Source organism: Microtus pennsylvanicus, chromosome 20, assembly GCF_037038515.1.
Source record: "Microtus pennsylvanicus isolate mMicPen1 chromosome 20, mMicPen1.hap1, whole genome shotgun sequence".
Lineage (NCBI taxonomy): Eukaryota > Metazoa > Chordata > Mammalia > Rodentia > Cricetidae > Microtus > Microtus pennsylvanicus.
In genome coordinates this window covers 5,672,493-5,695,009 of record NC_134598.1, presented here as the reverse complement: position 1 = coordinate 5,695,009, position 22,517 = coordinate 5,672,493, and the positions used below count along the sequence as shown (strand labels likewise).

Sequence of the window (22,517 nt, the reverse complement as noted above, 5' to 3'; positions counted from 1 at the left end):
AGTCCAAGCTCAATCACAACAATGTCACTAGCTATCTCAGATCAACTCTAGCAACGAGATTTCAAAACTCCTATCCAAGATTTGCTATTAAGCATTTTTAATGAGTTTCCAAAAAATCAGTAAAGGATTCTAATGACTGTTGACCGAGCATCACATTAAGTGACAGATTGCTCAGACTGCTTTCAGCTCATCTTTCTTTGGTGAGATACTGAACAACAATACTGCACCCTTTGAACATTTAAAATTATTTTTAAAAGGACAAATGGTACCCACCTATTTGTGTCTGTGCCCTTATGTGCTAATGTTCTTTTGATTAATATGAATACCCTGTCTGTACTTCTAACTACAATCAACTCCAATTGTTGTGGCACCCACCCATGCCTATCTGGAGCATGTATCCAGTCCTTTCCATTCTCATATCGGAGGCTGTCCCCCTAGGAATCACTATATAAGCAAATAATATGCTATGGTTTTCCTTTATTCAAAAAAAATAATGATAAAGTTTCTCCATCTCATTCCCACCAAAACTTCACCTTATGATAGCCTTTGTCCTCACTCTTTTCAGCAATCCTCCTTAAAAGGGTCTTTTAAGCTTCCACATTCTATTTCTTATGCCCCATGTTCCTAATCAAGCCTTTACCTACTCCACCAACCACTCCTAACAAGGCCACGAATAACTTCCTTTTCTATAAACCCCATGCTCAGTTCTTGGCCTTCATATTACTTGACACGTGTAGTCCAAACTTCAAGCACCTTTCTCCCTTCACTTCCTGTCTACACTGTCTTGGTCTCCTTGCTAATTTTTGATCATCTCCCTAATTTGTAACAGCCCAAATGTCTAGAACAGAACCTGGGACATGGTATTCCTACAATATTGATTTCTTAAAAAGATGAATTGACCTCATTAACAAATGCAGAAAGATCTATTAAGATAAATTAAGAAATGGACCCAAGGCAAGCAGTATGATTTTCTTACGTAGCTGCCCACAAATGAACAAGGCAGTATAATTTTTTTACATCATTTAAGAGACACAGCCCTTATAAATCATAACCCTTAAAAATCTCATATAATTTTAGAATCATTATAAAACATAACTAATTACCATTATTTTTCAAATAATAGCTTCCAGTCAAATTTATCAACGGAGGTCATACATTAAATAAAAGCTACAATTTGTTAATATTCTCTTTGTAATCAAATATGTGTAGTATAATTATGCATATATTATAGAAGATATTGGACAACTTTGCTCTTTGGACCTAAAGGAGATAGTTTATATATTAGAGTTTCTCCTCATAGCATATCTATTACTTTCTTCCTCTGACTCACCTAATTTTACATCTGGTTGGAAGTATAATCATCCACAATATTATACCACTAGGAAAATATTATCTGTTTTTATACAACATTTTCAGGACTGTGTTTTAGTGGAAAAACAATAATTGAATGTGTTTACATGGTTTTACCCTAAGCCATTCTTGTATATATTCATTGAGTTTTCCAGGTAGTGTGAATGACAGAATGGAAGCTTTCAGAAGTAATTATAATAATAAATGTTTAATGGCAAGGTAAAGGAAGAATGAAAATAGATTATAGATCACAGTTGTTAACTGTTTTCTTTTACCAGAGAGAATTTACATGTTCAAATGAAGTTCAACTTCAAGATCACTGTGCATTTTTAAAGAAAAGAATCAAGAAGACTCCCTCAGGGGTCTGTAATTCATAGATAACAACCACTAGAAAGTATATGTTCAAATTGTGCTACCTCAAAGTGACTGCCATGCAAGATTGCACCATGCCCCAACATTGGGGCCATATGCACAGAACACTTTTGGACATTTGCCTTAAAAAAAATATATATAACACTGGAACTTTTATCACCCTCTATTTTCTCCAGAAAGCCACATGTTCATACTTTGTAGATGGAACTTTTTTAAAGAGCTAAAATTATTCAGTGTCAAGTTCAATAAATCAGGTGAACGGTAAAGTTTAGTAATACCATCTTGAGTCTAAAATAAGCTTTAACTGCAAAATAAAAAGGCAACTGTCCTTGTAAAGACCGCCAAGCGGCTCTGGAGGCAGAGCCAAGCGCAGGGCTTTAAAGGCCTTATTGAGTCCCAGCAGCAGAGCGGCATGAAGCAGCCTCCAGCAGCCCCTGCCGCAAAGGTTTTAACCGCTTTGATTATAAATTCAGGCAACTTTATCCTGAGAAAAACCCCTCCAGTGGATATTTGGCGTCCTTAGGTACTTAAGACATTATGAGCCAACTCTCCCCGTCCTTTTCAGGGTTATGCTTCCAAGCTTTACAAAAATGTAGAAATAATCATTTTAAGAACTGCATTTACTAGGGAAGCTTTTAACTTCATTTAGAAATAATTTCGGAAAGGAATTAATATACATTTGAAATGTTCGGACATACATATCGCATAGGAAGGACACCACAAATATGAATCTTAATTTTAATGAGAACTGTGAATTATAATTGTGTACTTGGTTAATAGTGAATGCCTATTTGCTTCCAGTGAATGCTCTAATGATATTATGCATATTAAGTCATTCTGTCTTTATTCTAAAAACCTTGAAAGGTAAAGCCTATTATTAGCTTCATTTTACAAATGGAGGAGGTAGAATCAGAGAAATTCAGGGACTACCAAAACTCACCAAACTTGGCAGGGAGGAAGCTCGAAGAACTCAACTCTGGCCAACTGACCCAGAACAGCTAGGGAAACGCTTAGCTTAAATGGTAATATTACACTAGTACATCCTAGCAAGCTTGAAGGTCACGGGGAAGGGTCCCTTCCTCCTCATCAGAGTCCACCTCTGCTGCCTATATCCCTGCTAATACACTAACTTTAGACAAGGGAAGATATCCAGATTCCCCTTCCTAGGAACTGCGCTATGTGAAACAAAGGAGACCTGCAGGCAAAGACATACACTGTCCCCTCACTTAAGAAGTGATCTAAATATTTATTTCTATTCTTCTTTACCTTCTTTTGTTACTTCATTCCTTTTTTATTATTCTTTGTCTTTCTTTTTATCCAACTATTGGTTTTCTTAAAAGAGAAAGAAAAATGTAGAATTGGGAAGTGGGGAAGTAGGAGGATCTGGGAGAAAGTGAGGGAGGGGAAACTGTCATCAGAAGGGGAAACTATCATCAGAATATGTTATATATACAAAAAAAGTTTATTTTCAATTTAAAAAGCCAATCTAAATGGGCCTGCCAATCACCTGAAAAGGAAATCTGTATTCCAGAGACTTTTGTAGAAGCAGTCTACCTAAACTGGAAACTGGAAACGGTAGACCACACCAGCCCTCCGGTCACTGCCCCCTCACGCATGGAGAATGCTTTCCTTCACAATGGTCCTTTAGGTCATTGCCTGCTCACACCTGAGGCTGCCTTATGTTGATCTGTAATAAACTCTGACTATGTTTTACACTACACTCTATGTCTCAGCTGAACTCATTCAGTAGCAGTCAGAATGACCAGAACACCAAGAGACAGCCAGAGTTAGATCCCGTTCGCAGTAGAGAAGGCATGTCAGAACAAGAGGAGAAAATAGTCAGACACCAGCCACAGTAAATTCTTCCTTTCTTACATTCTGCAAGGTGTTTCGTCACAGTGAGAAAAACAGTACCGGTGTCCAGAATCATACACCGCAATCGCACCTTGGTCCTCGCCTCCTTTAACCATCCCTGAAAATACGAAACTATCAAATTCTGACTTTAAATTATTATATGGAAAAAAAGTCTAGCACATGAGACGCGGCTTCCAATATTTTAAAAATAGTAACTGGGGGTAACATATGAAACCAGTCCTCTCAGTGGAGCTGGCATTGAAACATGGGCACAAAAGGCTTCGGTCGTCACTCAGGGGCAGTGAGCGAGCCTGTCTCCTGGTTGCTAAGCTGTATTGATTGCCGGGCCTCCTGAATATCACAGCAATTCACTCAGGGAGGTGGAGCAGCAGGCACATGTGCCTGTACATGTCCTCATGGGGCACATGGCTGCAATCACAAAGCTCCATGCCCCAGGTTGTAATGATGCTCGGTGAGCTGTTTGCACATATATCTGTCTGCGACTCTGCTGCAAAATAGCTCATGTTTACCACTCCCCTGATAGTTCCTATCTTTATAGACAGCTGTCCCAGCTGCTTCTGTTCCGATGATTCTCCTTCCATTTCTTCACTGATGAATCAAACTGCATTTACTGAATAAGAATTAGGCCCCAAGCACCGTGTTAGGCACTAAGAGAAGGAAGCAGACATGCTCACTTTTTACATGGTACTTACAGTACAAAAGGGAGAGAGACATTAGCCAGGCACATCTGTCCTTATAACTTACAGTACCACAATACTGCTACAGTGAAGCATTGAAGGAACTCATTTGGACTCTGATTTCAAAGGCCTAAATGTCAAGGAGAGAAATTGGGAGGGAATGTAGAGGGATGATACTCAAGGCATAAGGTAAATCATGGGCGAAGGCCTGAAGCAAGGTGACCTTGACACAGAGGGAAAGGGGAAGAAGGCTGCTATGGATGGTGATGATGAATGCGGCAGAGGAGAGGTCGGGCAGGAAGTAGGAACCAGAGTAAGGCTTGTAGATGATCCTGAATAGTACCGCCCCCGGTGACCAGGGCGCACTCCACAGTCTGCTCAGTCGTATCTTATAGGAGTGCTCAGGCAGCTGTACAAGCATAGAGCTCAAATGTGTCAGGAGTGGAAGACAGGAGGTCAATTACAGGCATGCTATGTGAGCCTAGACTCTCCTCTTCCCTCCATTCATTTAGAGCCAACTCACATTTTTGTGGAGAAGTTCTGCCTAGAGTCTTTCCTTCGAAGGGCTTCCTCTTTTCTGTTGAAAAACAGTTCTGCCTCTTCTTGGCCATGCTCACTGTTATCAGAAGTTGCTTTGTCATGAAAAGTTAAAGATGTCATTTCTGGGGTCTTGGGTGAGAGGCGGTCTTCTAGGGGCATTCTGTAGGTCAGACAAAGAGTCACACATCTTGAAAAGAACATCCATTCAGACAGCAAAGCAAAGTGACAGTTGGAGACTGTGGGTCACTGGATGTATGGTGCCAGCAGCAGCCTGCAGCTGAAGGTCCCTGACAAAACATAACAGTTATAGATCTGAGGTTGCTGCTGCCCACAGAGTGAATGCAGAGAGCTCCAGTCAAGAAGGAAGACCATGAGCACCCCTGAAAGAATAGGTGAATATTAGCAAACCTTTGTGCTTTGAGACTTTGCTGCCAAAGACCAAGACAGTCACCACCTCTTCAGCTGGATCCCAGAGTGAGTGACCAAAATCAACCTCCCACAGCCTATGAGCTTTTCAAGCTACCTATGAGCACATAACCAAAGCCACATAGATTCTTCTCAGGCACACAAATGAGAAGAGATAAAATGGATGTTTCGCTTCTGAAATAGTTAAGCTTGGGCTACACTGGCCATGTTCCCTGCAATGTTACGAAATGCTCCCAAAATAAAATAACCATAACAAAGTTGAAATGTGGACAAACAGGACAAGATGGAGAGAGTGCTTCTATCACTCATCCATGCTCTGGTTCTGCATCTCCTCATCCAGTACCAGAATCTGTGCACTGTTCTTCAAGCTCCTTTATCTGATTACTCTTTCTGTCAGGCATTTAGTTGGAGTCCTGTATTTCCATCTTTATAAAATAGTCTGACATGTTTAAAATCACCTCCTTAAAGTAGTGACCTCGTATCAGAATCATCAGACACCTAGAGATACAAAAACTAAAATTTAACTAAACGGCGGATCATATTTTGACCAGATAGCATATACAATATGACTAAGACTCAGAGACCTATGCATGTTTTGCTGCATTTAGTCCTAGTGGCAGAAATTAATGCATAATTAGACACTTGTGGGAAGCTTATTAAATTATATTTACACATTAAATGTTACTTAATAAATCTAATAAACCATAAGATCACTTGAGGTTCCAAAGCAGATGGCATACTTTATATAAATTTAAGGGAATTAGATAATGTAAAATGAAAATTTTTTAATCCAGTATGCATCAAAAGACTGAAAAAATTCCATGATAGGAAGGGCCTTTCAAATGTGGTCGTGATGATAGGAGGGCAAACCCTGGGCAGTCACAAAATAGACCAACACTCTACCCAATCAATAGTGAGAGTCTCTAGAACATCCTCCAAATCAATATGATATATATAATAATGACAAGATTACCTAAGAGTAAATTTAAAGAAAAAAATAGATTGCAACACATCCCAAATCCATTATCTGAAGTGAAGAATATTAAAAGTGCATTTAACACAAGAATGTGATCAGTCTACTTAACTACAACAGCAATGACAATAAATAAAATGCATCCCAAAAGTCATAACACTCCGGAAACCTCACCAAGCTAGGGAATAAAGTTTTGAGATCCCAGAACATTCTGGGACTTTATGACATACTAATTCCTACAATTTTTTAGCAGTACCTAGATCATTCAAAACTTAAAACTGTGTTTTGATTGTGGAGTTTAATAACCAGTTACTGTTGACGTGAGAATTATATATCTATTTTTCAGTCAAAGAAATAGCCATGCAACGGTATTTTGTTGAGAATGTCGTGTCTTAGATAAATAAGATCTATTAAGCAGCTATTTGAATCTTTTCTGCAGTTGCATGATAGGCTCAATAAACCCAGGGACAAATTTGAAAGACAAAAGGCAAATAATACATTGAGAACCAGCAATGAGCCAGGCTCTGACTGGCTCTTCTCAGTACACATGAAGTCATCTCAGGCCTATGGCAACCCAGCAAGCTGAGAAATGTGACCTCCACTTCACAGACCACTATGCTGAGAGTCAGCCTTGAATAACTTGCCTGCGTGACTCAAGTGTAAGAATGGAAGGCCTACATCCTCACCATGCTATGCTGTCTCCCTTAGCTGCCAAATGTTTGCATTTAGACTCTGTTTTAGTCAATAAATGTCTTAAGTTGGAATACAGGTGAGATATAGATAACCTTTTAAAATAGAAAATATTGAACATTTTTCCTTAAAGGCATGCTTTTCTTTGTTAACCCTCCAGGCCAAGTTTCTTATTATTCCATTTACTGTGGTTATGTATTATGTCTGACACAAACTCCACCTAAAATAATTACCAACACACACACATATACACACACACACTCACACACACACTCATATGAAGCAACACCTACAAGTTGGTCTTTACAATCTTTTCTGGACAATTAAAAAATGTTGTTTAATTACTATACATTTATTGAGAAGCATTAAAATTCTTAAATAACCCTCAAATTTAGTTCTCTGCATTAACAACAAAGCCTTTGCACATTTTCATTCAAAAAGTCCTTGGTTTATTTCCTCATCTTCAGCATTATAAAATATTGACGTTTCAAAAAGAAGGATCAAAAACAAAAACAAACAATAAAAAATTGCCTTTACCAATATGAAAAGTTGCTGTGATTATCCATCTATACAGTTTGCTGTGGGACTTCTAATGCATTTACCTAACTAGTAAATACAAGCTGTAGCTTTGATTTGTGAAGTACGCTGTATTTTCAATCTCTTATCTATCCACCTGCAAGCATAATTTGAAAATATTATTTGTTAGAGATCCTTTTGCAACCTCTTATCTCATCCAGTTATCTAAAATCAACAGTGCTCCATCTTGTAAGAGTGAAGGTCATCCTCTCTGCATCTCCTGGACACACGGCTCTGCCTGAGACCTATGTGCAGAGAGCTACTCGGTTCTCAGGGCCGAGAAGCCCTGCCTGTGTGACTGTAGGCTGTGCTCTTCGTTCCAAAGGTGTCAACCCAGTAGACTACAGTGGGAATGGTGCCTCAGGCAAACAGGCAGCATCTAGCCCCAGTGGCCCGAATACAGAAACTACTTCATCCCCATATAACAGAAACTGAAGCCACAGAGGCTGAGAATGTTCATGTCAGCAACAGAAGTATCAGAAAAGGAAAAAACATCTTAGTCATTGTGACAAGCATCACTCTGTTTTCCTCTAGAATAGTATTCAATCATGATATCTTAAGATGGTAGTTCTCAAACTGTGGGTCGTGACCCCTTTGCGATTGAAAGACCCTTTCACAGAGGTCGCATATCAGATACCATGCATATTAGATATGTATTATATGAATCATGTTAGATATGATTTATAGCAGTACCAAAATTACAGTTATGAAGTATCAATGAAATAATTTTATGGTTGGGGGTTATCACAACTTGAGGGGCTATATTAAAGGGTCACAGCATTAGGACGCCTGAGAACCACTGCTTTAAGATATATACATCCAGAGAGTTCAAGCCAAAAAGTCAAACTTACAAAATTCTCTAGATCAACAGCAAGTTATCCAAATAAGAGCTACAATCTTGTTTCTCAAGAGTATTCCAGAAAAAACAAACCTGGGAGAATTCTGAGGATCCTACAAGATGCCAAATTCTCTAAGATCAGAACTCTCATAGGCTCCTCCCCACTGACCCGTGCCCATCTAAGTCATGCCTGCCTAATGCACTGGAGACATTCTGTGCTATGGCTAACATCAATTATATGACTATCCCCGAAAATGAATTTCCAGCTATAAAGAATTCATTTGTCTCTCATCCATGATCAAGGTTATAATGAATCTGAACCTTAGTTGGAAGTAACCATTAAAGACATTTAACATTTGCCTTGTGTGTTAACGTTGTCACTAAAACAAATACCTTAGATAATTTATTAAGAGAAAAAGCTTATTTTGCCTCATGGTGTCAAAGATCCCTCTCTATGACTGGTTGTGGGGGTGGGGTAGAGGACAAAACACATCACAACAGGAACACATGGTAAAATACAGCAGCTCACCTACAGTCATGACACGAAAGAGGTAGGAGGAAGACAGTGTGGAGGAACTATAATTCCCTCAGGAACATGTAGATGGGGTTGAGGGGTCTCTCCTTTGGCCCGCCTCTAGAAGGTTGCACTAGCTTCCAATCCACAAGGCTGGGAACCAACCCTTTACCATACAGATTTCATGAAGACTATTCAATAGGCAAACTATTACGTATAGACAGACACAGTCACCATATATACTGTTCCTAGACTGAGAATCAGTGCTTCTATAAGCCCAAACACAGCTCTGTTATCAAAGGAAAAGTGCGATAGAATATAATTGTACTCCAAGGTATAATTATATAAAGATCTCTTCCATTTCTTGAATTTTTACCAAATATTTATTAAGTACCCACTCTAAGTAATGACCAAGTTTAGTATCAAACAAAAATATATTGAAATAAATAAGGAAAAGCCCCTGTCCTTAGTGCAGTGGTTCTCAATGCCCTAATGCTGCAACCCTTTAATACAATCCCTCATATTTTGGTGGCCCCCCAACCATAAGACTATTTTCTTACTACTTTATAACTGTAGTTTTGCTACTGTTATAAATCTTAATATAAATATCTGATAGGCAGGATATCTGATATGCAGGCCCTCTGGGGTCATGACCCACAGTTTGAGAACCACTGCCTTAGAGGGTGAGACGAGTTAGTGGGTGAAAAGGCTGGCTGCAAAAGCCTGTCTGAGTTAGAGACCAGGATCCCAAGGAGAGAATTAACTTCCTAAAGTGGTTCACTGACATCCATGTGCACACCAAGACATACACAGGTCCATGCTTACACACACACAAATAGGAAGGAGGAGGAGAAGGAGGAGGAGGAGGAGGAGGAGGAAGAGGAGAAGGAGGAAGACGAAGAGGAAGAGGAAGAAGAAGAAGAAGAAGAAGAAGAAGAAGAAGAAGAAGAAGAAGAAGAAGAAGAAGAAGAAGAAGAAGAAGAAGAAGGTCATAAAGGAAGAAGGAAAAGATCAACTGTCAAATGGGAAACACTAACAAAATAAGGACAAAATGCTCAGAGGGATTAGTTCTGTCTGCATCTGAGACAGAAAATTAAGGGAAGATTTATAGAAAAAAAAAAAAGCAACAGAATGAAGGGTCTTGAAGGAGCAGTAGGAATTTGCTTGGCTGAGAAGTTGAAAAAACTGCTGTTTGCTGCATAATTAACCGGAAGTCTAGGAGTGGAAATATTTTTGCACTCTCACTACATATACTACAACTTTGTCCATCTTGATTATATTTCCTTTAGTTTTAAATCAAGTAAACAAAAAATATGCACCAAACTGTTATTTGAACAACAGTGAAATGATTCTTCCCTTCAAAAAGTGTATTGTAAAGGTCACAATTAAATTAAACACCAACATTTATTAAAATCAAGTTGATGCTTCCCCAGAATGAGTTTCTTTCCCCTCCCTGGTGACAGCCAGCAAGTGGCTTATGGAGTTCCACAATGTTGCACCATGGTAACACAGAAGCCGTGATGGGGTGCAAGCTCATTGCTATGACAGTAACCTCTGGGATCTTTCCCAGAAAACTCCAAGGGCTGAACTACTTGTTAAACACGGATGTGGAACAGCTCTGAATTATCAGGGCACCGCTGAGCTCTACAGCCAGCTGCCCCCTAAAACGAAATTAGCCCTTTACGATAGAGAGCAGCAGTGTGTCCAGGAGCCAATTTCTTCATCAGCTGAATGCAGAATAAATGACACAAAACTATATGTGTGGGAGTGGAGCAAGCAACTCATGCTGCTTAAAGCTACTGCGTTGGCTACAGTGTTCAATGTTTGTAAACTTGACCAAAGATGATTCTGGGGCGCGGCTGCTCTGTTATCACCTCTGACTTAACAACAGTCTAGCCAGTCAAGTAAGAAACATGTACTTCTCATAAATGCAGGTAGCACAAGCCTCCTTGATTTCTCTTTCTACCGTTTGCTCTGACACGCAGGCAACCTCCAGCCCCTTGACAGTAGATGCGTGAACTCAGTTAGACAAACTCCATTCTTCTGATCAGAGCTCCCACTCTGAAAGGTTTGCAGAAGGCGTTGCTCTGCTATCCCACACTCGGTACAACCTACAGCTGAGACTAGTAACTTAACACCCGAGGAAACGCCGACCAAAGCCCACCTGTTCATTCAGTAAGGTTGCCTCCTTCACACTGCTACCATTCACCTTGCTAAAAGAGACCCTTTCTTATAAACTGTAGCATTTGCTCTATGTCTAACTGGACGCTCTCATTTCTGATCTTATCTGAAGGCTGAAGCCACGCACTTACCCCATCCGACCCTAGAGGCAACGATCTCTTTATCGTCCAGTTCTAAATCTTCACATTAAAACAGCCAAGAGTCACGCAGAACGGCTGTTTACAGGCTACATGTTTCTGCATCAACGCCAGGGAGCTGGCAAGACTGGATGCTACGCACGGGGAGGAGATGATACAGTGCGATAAACGAGCGCCGTCTAATTGCTCAGTCCCTGCTCAGATTCGGAGACAAAAGCCAGGGAACTGAGAGTTCAGGGTGAAACCGCATCTCCTCTAACCCTATTGTGCCTGTGGACCGCGATACATATTAATGTAACATCAAGCTCTATTTTTAGACCTCTGCAATTCCAGAGGCATAAATCATCCCTGTACCACCAGTCACCTTTGCACGAGCAGTGCCGCGCTTAGCATTTCGCGGGATCCGACAACAATATAATGGGAAGCAGGTGATATTTAAAATGAGCAGTTATAACTTTCATAGATTAAAACTAGCCCCAAAAATAGGTTGTTCAGGGGACTCTATGGAGTAATAATTAAAAGAAAAAGTGATAAACATGTCATTTTACTAATCCCATCTTTACAATAAGTCTCATGGATGAATTTGGAAGGCAGGCCTTCTACAGAAAACAGAAAATGCTAATAATATGGTCCTTTCTTTTTTTGCTTTTTGGTTTTTTTTTCTCCCCACTTTGTTTATCTGTTTTGTTTTTCATAATGCATCTAATCCTTTGTGATTTTAGCCACCGGGCTTCTCTCTGAAATGCACATCTGATTAAAGAAGGAGAGAAACAACACAGCTCCAAGACACGCTGGTCAACATGCTATTTTTATAACAATCCACATCCGTTATTATGGAAATAGAATTAAAAGCAAAATCTCCCAAACCTAGAAACCCGCTCCATAGAGATAGTTTAAAGAAAGAAAAAAGAAAACATTTGCATTACTGAATAAGCATGAAACCAGCATGTAACATAAATACATCAAAGTAGCCTGCCAGTAGATACAAAGACTGAACGTTATCTCGTGTTGTTCTATACCAGGCAAATACCAATGATCATATACAGTTTCAAGATAAGCAATAATAAGTCCTCAAATAAGAAGACCCAGCCATACCACTTGTCACACACATTTCATCCCAAATGTATCTGGTGACTGGGGTGACCCTCTGCGCTAGATAAACCAGTGGTTCTCAACCTTCCTAACGCCACGATCCTTCAATACAGTCCCTCGCATTCTGGTGACTTCCCACCACAAAATTATTTTTGTTGCTACTTCATAACTGTTATTTTGTTACTGTTATGAATCATACCACAAATACCTGATATTTCCAATGGTCTTAGGTGACCCCTGTGAAAGGGTTATTTGACACCCCACCCCACCCCAGGGGAAGAGGTGCGACCTTTAGGTTGAAAACCACTGAGCTAACTGGCTTTATTGGAAGCAGACCCAAGTGTCTCATATCTCAGTGACAGGAAAGGGTTTTGGAATTTGAATAAGCCTGCCCCCTTGGGATTTCTTGGCTCAGTTTAGATGCCAGTGCTCCCAGAGAAACCTGGGGTCTGGGACACTGTCTCCCTTGAGGCTTCCATTTCCAAGAGATGACTTCCAGACCCCAGGGGAAGACATTCCTACATCCTAATGCTGACAAAAGGTGTAAAAGGATTGATAAACATTTCAAAGATGGGAGAAAGTACTTACTATTACAAGTCCTCTGAGATAGAGACTAAAAGAAGGAGGAAGGAAATATTGGTCTCCGTGTAACAGGAAGAACCCAACATCTTACTTTTAATTTTTATTGCTTTTACTCCACTTCGGTCAGTATGATGACCATAATGCCCTCTTTTACAGAGGGCAAGTGCCTGCTGCGAGTCCCCAGGAGAGGGGAAAAAGCAGAAAGAGCTAAACTGAAATGGTAATGGTTTCTCAATCATTAAATCAGCACAAATTAAAATGTCATGCCAAACCACATACGTTATGGGCTACGGGGATTATTGATAATACAGTTCACCAGGGGCAAAGCAAATTCTTAATAAGCCTTTGCTTTCCTGCCCATCCGACAGGGACAATGATTTCATTTTTAATTTGTTCAGAAGTAAATTTATAATGATAACCAAAGGGAAACAATTTGCTCCCTTGTATGTGATTATCTATATAATCATTAGACATTAAAAATGTATTATTTTGAGTATAGGAAGCATTCCACACTCGTCTAAATAATGCATGTCACTTGACAAAAAGCAAAGCACACCACAGAGAGAGATAAGCTAAGAGAGTCAAGGTACCAAACTTCCAAATAGTCCTCCGGCTGGGCGTGCAATTGGCTGACGGGGCATCCCAGACAGGTCATTCAAACTTCTTCATGAACTTTCTACCTATAGACTGTGATTTACCACCAGGTGCTCTGGCGGAGCGTTGTCTAAAGTTAGCATTGAGAGGGATGTGTGATACCAATCAATACACAAATAAAACAAAACCACAGACGTCAGAAGGTTGGATGCTGCCGGGAGGGAGTATTTTCAGGGGAGCCCTTCAGAGGGCAGCATCAAAGGGGGCCACTCAGAGGACGCTGCCGTTAGTAGGCACTATGTCTGTGAAGGTGTCCCTACTCAATGAAAAGTAGACACAATCTTAGTTCACACTAAATGTTATGATAAAAAAAATAAAGAAACAAATAACGGTTTGATGAAAACACACGAGCCCCCAGGTAGATATTATCTCAAAAGTGTTCTGGTTTCTGTTGTCTGGGGAGAGAGAGGCAGAAGAGAACGAACGCTTCAAGTGTCTAACCTAAATTTCCTCACTCTCAAATCTGACGAGTTTACACTAGAGCCTACATCCCAGCCAACTTCCTCAGGAGCCATGGAGCAACAGTAAGCCTCCCTTCAGTGTGCTCGCCTTTAATGTACGTAATCGCAGAGGCTCCTGCTCCAACACTAGCCCCTAAGATCCCACTCTCCAAACAGCTGCCTTCTTTGCCTGTCAGCAAATTGAAAGTTACAATAGCTTCATTGCCAGGAGCCTTGAGTGAGAGGTTGTCCGACTGTAGCAGTGTTCTGTTTCCACAAGATCCCAGCTTCCCTTTGACTTCACTGCTCCCCCTGCCACATCAGCCCTGCCACAAAGGTCGGGAGAAAACGCCCCAGGGGAGAAGCCTGCTTTCTTAGTGTTCTTCAGACATTGATTTTTGCTTTCCTATTCTGATCTTGCTAAAATCCGCCCTTGTCCGGCCTTGGGAATTAAAGTAATAAAAATTAAAAACATACTGGGTTACTTTTCAGCTATGGAAAATATGTAAAATTATCTTTTTTTTTCAAAATAAAAACGAGGACGAATCAAGAGTTAATAAAGCTGTGGGGGGAGGGGAAAGAAACAAATCCTATGTCTAAATAAAAGGGACATGTGACTGTTGGAGGATTATTAAGGTTATTTTCTTTATTTAATTTGTTTGTTTTGGTTTAGGCATCTGAAGTTTAAGCTTGCATTAGGGTGGCTTTATTTTTAGGATTCTAACTAATGGAAATTGAGTTACGATGAATTTCTTTTTGAAAATATTTTAGTGATTTTTATGAGTGTTTGCCTGCGTGTATTATGTATGTGGGGGAGGGGGTGTGCACCGCATGAGGACCTCGTGTCCCTGAGGGCAGAAAAGGGTGTTAGCTTCGGCGGAACTAGAGTGACGGGAGAGTGTGAACTGCCGTGTGGGCTCCTAAGAAACAAACCTCTCAAAGAGTACAAGTGCTCTTAGCCGCTGAGTCATCTCTTCAGCACCGGGAGGACTTTCATATGTGTATCATTGCATCGCTTTCCCCTTCCCTTTCCCCTGTCCAGCCCCTCCTGTCTACTTCCTCCAAGTCCTTCCACGACCCCTCCTCTTAAACTGACGACCTCTTTTTCTTTGATTATTATTGTTGCATATGAATGCATATAGAAGCATGCACGGATATAGAACTATAACCTGCTGAGTCTGCTTTTGCTGTTTGTGTGGACTTTGGGGCTGACCGTATTATACTAGATAATCATAATCATAACAGGAGGCTCATCCCTGAGCGTAGCTAATTCCTCCTCTCCCAGCAGCCCTCTGTCACCTGTAGTTCTTCATCTAGAGGTGGCTCCCTATGAGATTTTCCTCCTTCCATGGTAGTTTGTCTGTTAATATTGCCATGTCTGGAGAGGTAGCCATTTCTAGGAGAGACTGTTTCAGAGCAGACTTTTTGATATTCTTACTCTTAAATTTTGTTTAAATATTAAGGAAATTCTGTTCCTCAATATTCCCTGAGCCTTGGCTGTAGGAGTTGTTATATTTATCTGAAACTGTACACAATGCGTATAAATGTACGTGCATGTGTGTATGTGTATGCAATGCCATTTAGTCTGACAATGCTCCCCATACAAGTATATGTGCGTGCGTGCGTGTGTGTGTGTGTGTGTGTGTGTGTGTGTGTGTGTGTGTGTTTGGGTAAGTTATGCCTCTTGGTCTCCCCGCAACTACCATAAAATAACAAAAAACCCAGTGCCACGCAGCATGGGAAACTTCCTCACAGATGGTTGGTCAGGATAATCCAAGTGACTCCCAGAACTTGATAGGGTACTGCTGCTGCCCTCGGTTGCCTCTCAGAGGTTGAGGATAAGCCCCCTGCTGAAGACGCTGCACACTTAGGACCCGGGACTTGGATTAGTAGTGCTGGAGCTGACCTGAAAGCCTCTTTTATTCTCTCCAGCTTCCAAGGTAGCAGAAGATGCCATGCATGCATCCAAGAGAGAAATGCAATTGAACAGACATAACCAACTACAGCCTCTGATCCACAGTCACCAGCATGATGAGAAAGGCATAAAGGCGCCATAAGTGGCGCTCACGTATAGGGAGAAACCAACAGCTGTCTAATGGATTTAGGTCCACTAAACAGGAGCGAAATCATGCCTAGCACTGGAAACCTGGCCAGCTCCCCAAGGCTGGTGAGGTCATGGGTCTTAGAAAGGAATCCACTGCCGCCACTCTGCTAGAACAGCGTAACTGCTTAGGGCATTCTAAGTCTCATCCTTAAACCCACATCAAAGACATTTCTTTTTATACCAAACGGAGACCATCACAGAAAACCACAACTGGACACAGTGCCTAGAGCAGTGGTTCCCAACCTTCCTAATGCTGCAACCCTTTAATACAGTTCCTCACACTATGGTGACCCCAACCACAAAATTATTTTGGTGCTACATCATAATGGTAATTTTGCTACTGATATGAGTCATAGTGTAAATATCTGGTATGCAGGTTATCTAACATGTGACCCCTGTGAAAGGGTCATTTGACCCTCCCCAATGGGGTTACAACCCACAGATTGAGAGTCACTGGCCTAGACCAATGAACCGCGCATCTTCTAACCCCAACAGATAGACTTGAAATTGCTTTCTTTAGGAAGATTGGCATGGAAAGAAACTAAACTAGGAAACATGCAAAAGAATCATTTCTTTGGGAGGTGCCTGGACCTTTCGGCCGCCTGCATTTGCATTTTCCTCAGTGCATAACACAGCAACAGCCTCCTCGCCCACTCAGTGACAAAAGTTTTGTGTTTCGCTTCAGTTAAAAATTTCCTGGAAATAAAATAAGAATCACACTAAATGGATAAAAACAAAATTTTAATGTCATCATCAATACTTGCCAGAGAAACACTATCTTTTTGTCTAATTCTCCTTCAGAAGCTATGAAAGATTGTAATCTAAAGGCTTTATTTAAAGCCCAAGAAATGCTTCAATAGCAGCGTTCCTAGGCTCAAGAGGTCCTAGATCAGCAGTTAAGAGCTCTGGCTGATCGTTCAGGATTCCCAGCACCCACATGATGGCTCACAACCACCTGCAGCTTCAGTTCCAGGGGATCCTATGTTCTCTTCAACCTTTATGGGCAGCAGACATGTACCTGGTACTCAGAAAGACATGTGAATGCAAAAAACACAAACAAAAACCTACAAACAAAAGGAAAATGCACTCACATTGACTGCCTTTTCTTCATTTTTTGTTTTTGCCAGGCTCTGTAATTCATTTCCACATGAAGGCATTTATCATGTATACATTATTTCCTAATGTGTAAAAGAAAATTAAATTACTTAGGAATTCAAAAATCCATAATGACTCAACAATTGAAGATATTTTGTTAAACCAACCAAGCAAAACATTATAAAACATGGGTCAATCTATTAAAAAACCTCCAATTAATAAAACTTTCAGCAATAATAAAAATTAATTCTATTGCCGAACGCAATAACTGTGTGATTAGATTAAAATCCTCAATCAGACTGTGAGTTGCATTTTTATTTTTTAAGTATATTCAGTATACTTTAAATATATGAGTATTTTTGCTTTTGTGTGTGTGTATGTGTGTGTGCCTGGTACCCTCAGAGATCAGAAGAGGGCATCACATCCCCAAGAACTGGAGTTACAGTCGGGAGAATCTATGTAGTCCTGGGAACCGAATCCAAGTCCTCTACCAGAACAAGTGCTCTTAATCACTGAGCCATTTTTCTAGCCCTTCGAGTCATGGTATTCCCAGTTTTCAGAGAAGCTATGTATAAGCATCAAGTTCAGATACCTAATGAACTAGAGTCTACCTGGACCTAACGCCTATGATATTGACCATCATGTAATGCTCTCAGGCACATGAACAGAAAAAAAGCACTGTCCAATTGCACAGGTTGCTTTTCTTGGTATAATCCATAGCACTGTCTCAGTTCACTTCTCTACTGTTGTGATAAGACTCCAAAACCAGGGCAGTTTATGAAAAAAAATCATTTAATTTGGGCCTTCCAGTTCCAGAGGGTTAGAATCCAGGACCAGCATTGTGGGGAGCATGGCTTCAGACAGGCAGGCGTGGTGATACCAGGAGCAGGAGCTAAGAACTCACATCCTACAATCACAGGCAGAGTAAAACAGTAGGAACGGCGGCAGCCTTCTGAAACCCCAAGGCCCCACCCACAGTGATGGACTCCTCCAACAAGGTCACAATCCCCAATGCTACCCAGCTGGCAGCACTAACTGGGGTCCCAGTGTTCAAACATGTGAGCTTACATATAAAGATCATTCTCAATCAAACTGCCATACCAAGAGATATCCCCATAAGTGTTATTTTTGTTATGAATTTGTCATAGGCCCTAACTGGGCAGCATATTAATTCATAGCCTCCATATAATTAACAATTATTTGAACCCATTTATGAATTCATTAAAATATGATTTTTGTCATTTAGACTGAGGCTAACTCCTAAAATAAATATAATCTCTCTTTGAAAATATTTCCTCAAAATTGACTCCCATGATGTAGCTATTTTCTATTTTAATTCCAAATTCAAAAGAAAAGGAAGTAAGATTATTGTGGTAGTTTGAATGTAATTGGCCTCATAAGCTCATAGGAAGTGGCACTATTAGCAGGTGTGACCTTGTTGGAGGAAGTGTGTCACTGTGGGGACAGGCTTTGAGGTCATCTACGCTGAAGATACCACCCAGTGTCTCAAGTCACTTCCTGTTGCCTACAGATCAAAGATGTAGAATTCTCAGCTCCTTCTCCAGCACCACGTCAGCCTGCATGTCGCCATGTTCCATCCAGCACAATGATAATGGACTGCACCTCTGAACTGTAAGCCACCCAAACAAATGCTTTCCTTTATAAGAGTTGCTGATGTCATGGTGTCTCTTAGCAATAAAAACCCTAACTATGACAACTGTCTTGACTACAATGCAACCAAGCATTGCCTTCCATGTACACCACGCATAAGCCTTTCCTCTTGGTCCCCATTTTCCAAGTTTCTAGGCCAGATGGCCCTAATGTTTTCCAAAGCCCAATATTTCACATAGTGCTGATATTTTTTCTATTTATTACAGAATATTACAAAAGCTACAGTAAGAATTTCACAGTTCATGAGTCTTTAGCCTTAGGTCAAGTCCTATCACAGCTTAGTCTTTCTCAGCTCTTGTTAGCAGAGGCCACTGTGTGTTAACAGAAATGCTCAGACTTCATAGCATAAGTCCAAATCTCAGCCCATAAACCAAGTACACAAAATACCACTTTTTATAGATTTATGTGTTTACAACTGTCTAATACCTTACCTCAATATATTTGGGGTTTAAAAATCAGTAACTAATTATGAAACAAGGACATGGAGCTAGGAAGCAGATGTGATGGAGAGACCTGAGGGATGTTGGAGGTAGTGAGGGTTTTGTAAAGATATATTGCATATATGCATAAAATTTTCAAAAATAAAATATTTAGAAAGGAAAAAAATCATGCTGTCCCTCACATCTGCCTTCATCTGTCACTCTACCAAGATGACTGGAAAGTGGGGAGGGCATTTCAGGGTCAGGCTGAAACCTCGTGCAAGAGAAATGTACAGGAGCCTACAAGGATGACCTAAGAGTCCTAGCAATAGGGGATACATAGCTTGAACTGGCCATCGTCTATGACCAGTGGAGGGATGAGGACATCAGCTCAGCCATATAACCTTTGACCTACAGTCTGTCCTGCCTGTGGGATGTGCTGGGGTGAGGGTGGCACAGAGGTTGTGAGAGTAGCCAACCAATGACTTGTCCAGACTGAACCCAATGCCACAAGAAAGAGCCCACCCCTGACACTGTCTGGGGTGCCAGGACCCAGACACCGGACGGCCCGTAGACCTAGGACAGAACCAAACACAAACACAAATGGAGAAAGGAAAAGTCAATGTAATGATGCCTAATGATAGTCTGCTGCACTCCTAGATTGGTGGCTACCACAACTGTCATCAGAGAGGCTTCATCTGATGGATGCAGATGCAGATCCACAGACAAACATTAGACAGAGTTTGGGAATCCTGCTGAAGAGGGGGAGGAAGGATTGTAGGAACCAGAGGAACCAAGGGCACCAGAAGAAAGCCCACAGAGCCTGAATCAACAATTAGAGAGCCTTCACAGGACTGACCTAGGCACTCTGCATATATGTTACAGTTGCGTATCTTGGTCTTCTTGTGGGACTACTAACAGTAGGAAAGGGGACTGTCTCTGACTCGGTTGCTGGCTTCTGGGACCCTATTCCTCATACTGGGTTGCCTGATCTATCCTTAATACAAGGGAATTGCTCAGTCTTACTGCAACTTGATATGCCATGTTTTGTTGAGATCCACGGGAAGCCTGCCCTTTTATGAATAGAAATGGAGGAGGAGTAGGTTGGGGGGAGAGGGAAGTCAGGGGAAAGTGCTGGGAGGAGAGGAGGGAGGGGAGACTGTGGTCAGGTTATAAAATAAATAAAAGAGATAGATGATAGATAGATAGATAGATAGATAGATAGATAGATAGATAGATAGATAGATAGATAGATGAATGGATAGATGATGGATGGAATGACGGATGGATGGACAGACGGACAGACAGACAGATAGAGATGGTTGTAAAAAATATCAGCTGCCCCCACATCTCCCCTCTCCTGTCATCTTTTGATCCAATAACATTGGATTTTAATCATAGGGAAAAAGGCTTAATTGTACCAAGGCACAAAAACTATTTCCACCACACCTCACTACTCTGCTTCCTTTCCTGCCCTGGGTTACTGTCCTGCCTGCTGCTTGACTGCAGGGTCTAAAGGACAGACAGGTCAAAACAACTGAGATTTGGAGATAGTGCTTACTCATAAATTGAGCACAATGCTTTTTTCCTCTAATTTCTGGGTCCCTATCTCATGTATATTTGTGGGACACAGACTATACGCTTCACCCAGAACAGCAGGCAAGAATCCAGGAGAGATAACCACAGAAAGGAGTTATGTAGGATTCAGCTGTTCTCCTCTTAGACCCACAAATCCCAAGGACTCTGGAAGACAGGAAAGGCGATGACGATGAACTTATAATGAAGCTGTTGGAAAGAATCATTATGATTGCTGTCCTCGGAAGAAGAGAAAACATAAAGGATGCTCACAGAGAGGACTCTAGGAGAAAGTCACCACGGACAAATCAAGGAAGGCACTCTCACACCTGCCAGCACCAGCACCATGGACTTCTAACCTCCAGAATTATGAGAAAATAAAGTTTTGATGTCCAGCACCACCCAATCTATAGTGTTTTGTTATGACAACACTGGCAAACCAAAACACACGTGTTATGGCAGCCTTGGCAAACCAAACCACGCATGAGTGAGCATCAAGGTTCCATCACAAACTAGTATATTCAAATCCTGAACACTGTCTATTTGTAAGCTGAAATCATACAGCGGACTAGTTTCTCTGTTTGTTTGGGCTTTGTATCCACTCCTGTGATATTTATATTGTATTCCATTTGCAGTAATTCACAATCGGTTTAGTTTTGCTATTCCAGGACAAAATGTTTACAATTCTGTTTTCAAAACCCAAACACTGCATTTTCGGATGCAGTTTCAAATATTCAACACTTAGAACTGAGACTCTACTGCTGATTCAGATTGTTTAGCCCAAGACCCCACAAGTTTCTAAGAGACGTGTTTTGCCTGATTTTTTAAATGCTCAACACTTCAAATGTCACATATCTTTATGGGCTCTCGATACTTTTATGTTATAAACACTGTTCTTTTCTTTAATTAAAAATGAGCTATCCCTATACTTCCATTTCATATGACAGGCACATAAAATCTAAGAGTGAATTGTTTCTGTTTTCTTTAGCATGTGTGTTCACTCATGTGTGTCCATGTGGGCATGAAAGTATGTGTGTATGTGGAGGTCACGGGGACAAGGTCAGATACCTTCCTGGGTACTGAACTCAGGTTGACAGTGTAGGGAACAAGAGAGTTTAACCACTGAGCTCTAAAATGTTTTCCATGTTGCTTATAATCTAAAAACGCATTAGTAGATAATCTAAAGACAGAAACAAAATACAGCCTGCCATATCAACTATTAGCACATAGTCAAATACTAAATTTCCTTCCCAGTTTGAAAGAATATTTTCCCTCTGTGTATCTGAAGCATACAACACAGAATTTGTCATAAACCGTATTCATAACATACCCTCATCACTGGCAATTGTAGTCCCCATTTTAATATAGTTATCCATTTTTTAAATATTTTATATTTTGAAATTATAATTATATTATTCCCCCTTTCCTTTTCCTCCCTCCAACCCCTCCCGTACACTCCCTTTGCTCTTTCATGACTTGATGTTGCACAAAATAAGAGTTATTGGATACCTAGAGCAGAATGTCTTAGTCACAGATATACAAGAAGCCACTTTCCCCAAACGTTTAATGACTTCTAAAATGGCGGCACCGATCTGCATTTTGAGCAGAAACAAGCATACAGTAGATCTCTATTCCCTCCCATAGTTGACACTGCTGGGCTTGTATCATCTTTATTTGACTCATCATGTTGAACCTTTGTTTGTGTTTGCTGACCATATCAGTTTTTTCTTTTGTAA

General features: G+C 40.7%; 1 protein-coding gene across 4 annotated transcripts in view; it reads right to left on the bottom strand.

Moving 5' to 3' along the window:
- Positions 1-22,517, bottom strand: part of Tafa2 (TAFA chemokine like family member 2) — a 439,738-nt gene that overhangs the window by 339,127 nt on the left and 78,094 nt on the right. Inside the window, exon 1 of one of the 4 annotated variants that reach the window (XM_075954342.1) lies at positions 11,144-11,531. The exons of 2 other annotated variants lie outside the window; for them this stretch is intronic. In XM_075954342.1, coding sequence (XP_075810457.1) covers positions 11,144-11,148 — 5 coding nt within the window. In that variant the 5' untranslated portion in view covers positions 11,149-11,531. Of the gene's footprint in view, positions 1-11,143; positions 11,532-22,517 lie in introns of those variants that run through there. One more of the 4 variants, XM_075954343.1, reaches the window with a different exon arrangement.